At 39.6% G+C, this 5,849-nt stretch overlaps 1 protein-coding gene across 1 annotated transcript; it reads left to right on the top strand.

Annotated features, from left to right (window-relative positions):
- Window positions 1-2,875: 2,875 nt before the first annotated feature.
- Window positions 2,876-4,759, top strand: LOC111258497. The gene is made up of 2 exons (XM_022829851.1): window positions 2,876-3,686; window positions 4,680-4,759. The coding sequence occupies exons 1-2, from the start codon at window positions 2,894-2,896 to the stop codon at window positions 4,733-4,735; spliced, it is 849 nt and encodes a 282-aa protein (XP_022685586.1). The 5' UTR covers window positions 2,876-2,893; the 3' UTR covers window positions 4,736-4,759.
- Window positions 4,760-5,849: the final 1,090 nt, after the last annotated feature.

The following is a 5,849-nucleotide window of genomic DNA, read 5'->3' as shown; positions in this document are numbered from 1 at the left end:
CCGAGTGTTCGAAAAAAAACACTCGGCAAAAAAATACACTCGGCAATTTTTAGCTTTCCCGTAGTGTTTGGAGTGCAAATAGTATCAGTATGCAACAATGCATGCATTTTAATAAAAATATATATATGGCAAAAATTAACCTGCTTATATCTGCGAAAAGGCAGCAGTTATAGTCCTGGAGTTGCCAACAAATGTGTCATACTGAAACTCTTCTACTTTGCATCATTTTTCAAAAGGAATGTGTATCTCATTGCTGTCAAGTGCTCATGTGTTCCTTGAGAACCAACATGGAGCAGACTCGTATTGACCTCTGCTCTATCTATCATATCGTAGTATGGCAGCAACAAGTTGACTTGGCCTCAGGTCATGAAGTTGTTCCTTCGGCCCTTTATGAACTCTTCTAAAACTTATAGTCATTTATAATTTATACTTTTTTGAGCCATGCATGCTATTTGATTCTGAGGTTTGAATTTGGTGCAAATAATCTTAAAGTCTGCATGTCCATAGATTAAAATCTTTGAATAGAAAGACTGAGAAATTCTTGTAAGAATAACAAAATAATCAAAGTTCATTGATACTTGGTCAATAGTTTATGCAGGCATGAATTGTGTTATAGTGGTGCTCAAAAACACATTATCAAAAAAGATATATATATATATATATATATATATTGTGGTTAAGCATAAGGTAGATATTTTTTTCATCGCAATAGAAAATATACATAACATGGCTTCATACATTAACAGATATGGGTCAAAAGACCGCTTAACTGTCACACGATTAGGTCTATAATGGTTGGTTCTTACCACTGACATGGCAGATAGTCCGAGGGTCCTCGTTCTTCACTGTGAGTTCAGTGAACCATTGCTTCAAGAAAGAAAAGATAGGATACTAACGTTCCGCGGAATATCCTTTGCTGCCCACAATAGATGAGATTTTATATTCCTTTTCTAATAAAGTATCAGTTTGAGTTATCCTTGTCGTGGTTACAGATTTGAGTTGAAAAAAAATTGATATCTTGCTATAGATTCTGGAAATCCACTGCCCAGGTGCTTGATTAAATATCTGGAAGCAGTACTCTAACATCTCTGCTCTGCCCAAGTGCCCAGTCTCTCTATGCTGTTCCCAACTTCAGAGCTGTGACAAATGTATCATTACTACTAACTGAAGCTCTGCTAATGCTTCCTGTGATTCAGTTACTTCTGGTGCTCGCTAGAGATCTTCTAGCAATTAATCATTGAGTTGAGATAATCTAGCAATGGGAAAAGTATTGCTGATAATCTTTGCCTTTCTGTTATGAATGTGAAACTATCCATCATCTTCGTTTTCCATTACTGATAGCAGCAATTAGATGCACAGATAATTAAAAATTATATAACATCCTGCTTTCAATTGACAAAAGGCTGTTCGTCAAAAAAAATTGACAAAAGGCTTCTATGAGCAAAAGAATGACACAAAAACTCGCATGGTTCCAACATGGTAATGCTAGCCAATTAAACAGCAGGGGGTAACGGTCAGACCTTTTCAGGATCAAAGCAGCTTAATTACAAGTTTTTTGTTCAGTTGCTGGTGCCACAGCCAGAGATGAATACTAGCATCCTAGCAGTATTCACAGTCCGACAACAAAGAAGATTTCTAAGTAGAAGAAGATTTGGCAGCTGATGAAGCGGAAGCTTATCTTCGTTGTTGACTACCTCTCGCAGCCTGTGATGATGCCAGTACGGAAGCGAGTAGAGGTGCTGAACCAAGCACGAAGCAGTACAAACAATTACAAGAAGATGTATTATAAAAAATCAGCAAGCTTCCGGTCCTTTATAATTTCATGGATTTGAAAACCCTTTGTTTGTAGTACATGTTCCAGAGGAAGGCGGCTCATATGTTTGGTTCCAAATTGAATCTTGGATTCGCTCTTATTTGAACGAACACAGTATTAGATCGTGCCCATTTCTAGCATTTCCACTACTTTGATTGTGAGAGTTAATTAACTAGCATCTTCCTCTCCCGACAAACCCATAGTGTCTTTTTAATAGCCAGGATACAGAGGAATTCAAAGGCAATTGTTGTTTACTAGTACATGCTGCTCAATCGGAAGAACGCAACACAAAGTTTGCGAAGAAAAAAAAAAGAAACAAAGGCGTCCTCAAGGCGACATGCTGATTTGACCAAAAAGCCCCTGAGCCTGACTCAGAGTGTTTATCCCTTCACATAGCTTTCACGGAATGCATCCCCATCTTTCCCCAGCAGTCTTTATCCCTTCACCTCACTGCCGCTGCAGCAGACTCTCATCTCCTGGTCGACCTCCAGCCTGGAGGATGTCGCGCCGCCCCTCCTGCCAGCCGACCCGGCGCCTCCGCAGCAAGCAGCCGCCGGCAACAGAGCGCCCGCCTTCATCCTCGCGTTCGCAAGTACGCTTACTCCGCCCCTTACTATCTTATTCTCCTGCCGCGTATTCGAATTCCCCAATGCCGAAACCCTAGATGTGTGTTCCATACTTCCATGCTTAGAGTCACCATTTTCCCCACAGAGACTTAGGGTCACGATCGAAGACGACGATGGGGGCGAGACGAACGGATCAGCGGCGCTGGTGTCCCCGCTGGAGAACGACGACCTCATCGCCGACAGCCTCCTCCTCCTACCGGCGCTGCCATCCTCGCTCCTCCACGCCTCTCTCGTCTGCAAGCGCTGGTTCCGCGTGCTCTCCAACCCCCGTTTCCTCCACGAATTCTGTGCCCACCACAGGAAGCCCCCTCTCCTCGGCCTCTTCTATTGCAACTGGGGAAGAATCATCTTCACTCCGATGCTGGATCCGCCGGATGAAATCCCAGTTAGGCGCTTCGCATTGGAGGTCCCTATTGGGACTAACCTTCTTTGCTGCCACCATGGCCGCGTCCTTATGCACGACGTGGGAAAGCAATACTTCATGGTGTGGGAACCCATCACCGGCAAGCTGTGCCGAATTTCGAAGCCCTCATCGTTCAGCCCCTATCAGATGACATTGACAGCTGCAGCAATTGTTTGCGCTTCCACCGACAGAGGCCACATACACGGTGCTTGCCACTCGGATCCCTTCCAGGTGGTCGTAGTAGCTGGAGACAGTGAACGATTTTATGGCTGTGTTTACTCATCAGAGACCAGGGCATGGGGCAATTTGTTCTGGATAATGCGGCCGCCGCAAATCAGGACAACCCGTGCTACCTATGGTAGCCAACTTTTCAGGAATTCCATTTGCTTGTTGCTTATTGAAGAGAAGATTGCCATCCTTGAGTTTGATTGGTCTAGACAAAACCTAGTAATCATTGATGTACCGTATGCACTCGACTTCTATGACTTTTTCACTGCCAGGTCCCAATTCTTGATTAAGCTGTCTGATGGTGGTGGTCTCAGCTTCGTGGCTCAAAAGGTCTTTACTGTACATGTATGGAAGAGGACGTCTGATGGTGATGGTGTTGCAACATGGATGCTTGTGAATACTATTGATCTGAGCAGCGTTCTTTCTCTTGGGCTGCCAGAGGATTTGTGGATGCACCTAGTAATACTAGCGTCGGATGGTGATGGTAATGTGCTTTTCAGAAAGACTAGTAGTCGAGTTGTCTACGTGGTGAATCTTGAGTCAAGGAAGGTTAAGAAACTTCCTAAAACATATCCCTTCAAAGTTGGTCATCCATTCTCAAGTTTCTACACCCCAGGTAAAAAATATATATTATTTGACAGAAAGCCAAGCTATTTTTTATTATTATTTGACAGAATGGCTTTCATTTCCTTCATTGCTAAACAAAAAATTTGCACATTAATTGTACGAATTCTTTCTTTGGTTGCTTGATGGACTGTCGAAAAAATATAGTGATGGATTCTGATTGATTTTTCCTGTTTTGACACAAGACGCCATGGAATAAATATTCACATGATTTATATTGAGCTATTTGATACACTATGGAATTTTGTGGCTCCATATATAGATTTGTGACTGTTTTGATCACTACGTACATGCTACACATCCAGTAGATTAGAAGCATAAAAAAATGTAGGTATCTAGCCTGTGTACCTATGTGCGTGCTGATATGAATTGTGCTACAAATAATATATACTCATGATTGTTAGACATAGTGCAATTATTATTTTCAGCCTTAGATATTTGATTAATTCTCGTATGTTCAATATGAGTACTTTTCAAAAATGCTTGAACCAATGTACATGTCAAATGAGTATTTAATTGTTGCATTTATGAGCTGAAAACTTAGTACCTATCCAATATTTCAGTGACAACTGCTTGTTTTTGCTCATTACATTGTCTTAAAAATATCTTGGTTTTAGCACTGCTGAGGAGTTCTACATCAACTAGCAAGTCCATTTGTACAAGGAAAAATGTGATATCTTTGTCTTTCATAGCCATGTTTATTTAGTCTGAATAGCTACAGTCATTTTATGTCAGAGTTCATTCATATATTAGTTTGGGTGTGTTTGTGCTTCTTCCCACCTTGAGATAGACATGGACAGAATACTACATTGCATTCAATAATAAATGTGGTTTTTGCTTATTGGACCCTAATGTAGTATTCAAAAGTGCATTTTTTCATTTACTGTTATTTATTAACTTAAATATGATCTTACTGTGGCTCTGTCCTTTTTATTTGTCCCATTATGTTAAGTCTTCATTTGTTTGAGCTTCTTTGTGCTAATAGGTATGCATCTTAATACTGGACATGATAATGAAGTTCAAAAAATTTCTGGAGCATAAAATGATTGTCTGGAATATGATACCATGAGTTATTGGTTGAAAGGTAATGCAGTATCCAAGATCTGAGCCATATTATTTTTTGGAAAAAAAACCAAGCTTATTGTGCTTCTTAATATTTAAGATCATAGTTTCCATTAGTAATTTCTACATAGTTTCTACTAGAAAACAAAATGTTGCTATGATTTCATTTTTCCTGAGTATTAACATTTTTTCTCATTATTAACATTAACATATATTTGATACCAGTTAAATGATCCAAAATGCTCTCTCGTGTCATATTTCATTTTTTTATAGTCTCATGATGAAAGATAGCAAGGGAAGTTTAATATTTGCTCTTGTACCGAGATATTTACTCTTTAGCCTATGTGGCTATTGAATTGATTAAATTGTACTTGTGCCCGAGATGGAAGCTGATCAATTGTTGTCCTGATTTTGGCACTGAGTCGCTTAAGTTTTATTTGCCACTGAGATCATCTTTTAGTTTGTGGATTCAACTGTTCTTCATTGCTATTTTCTGTCGGTAATCTTGCTTTTTGTCTCATAAAGCTTGGAAATGAATTCCTCGCTATGAATTTAACAATATTTACATTATGAAAAGGATGCAATTTTACAATATAATAACATTTTGGCTTTTGCAACAGTAAGTTTGTGTTCCGGTTGGCCAGATGAGAAACATCATTGTGTCAGCGTGGCTCTGTTGTCCATGTGGAGATTGACCAACTACATTGTGTGGACTTGAAAACTATGAAGTGGACATCCAGCAATTACTTGCCTAATTTTTATGTCCCCCTATTGTAAAATTATGTGAGGTCGTTACTCTTGTCTACCGCATCGGTTGTTTGACCAGCTACCATCGTTACTGTATGCATTTCATATAACTATATTGTATTATTGGGTACCTTTACTATTGTGTTTCTGGTGTGTCATTCATTAACTCCAGCAGTTGATCGTATTGGCTTTGCATGTTAGTTTCTTTGCTGTTATGTGAAGAAATTTCTCCACATCAGTTAATGATATATAACAGTCTCGATTTTAATACTGTCATGGAAACCGGAAAAAGCAGGATATGCCAAAACAAAACTTGCACGACTCTCTAGGGCACTGATTTTGTTTG

This window comes from Setaria italica, chromosome IX (genome assembly GCF_000263155.2).
Source record: "Setaria italica strain Yugu1 chromosome IX, Setaria_italica_v2.0, whole genome shotgun sequence".
In the NCBI taxonomy this organism is placed as follows: domain Eukaryota; kingdom Viridiplantae; phylum Streptophyta; class Magnoliopsida; order Poales; family Poaceae; genus Setaria; species Setaria italica.
The sequence above is the reverse complement of the archived record's forward strand: the minus strand, read 5'-3'. Positions and strand labels throughout refer to the sequence as shown.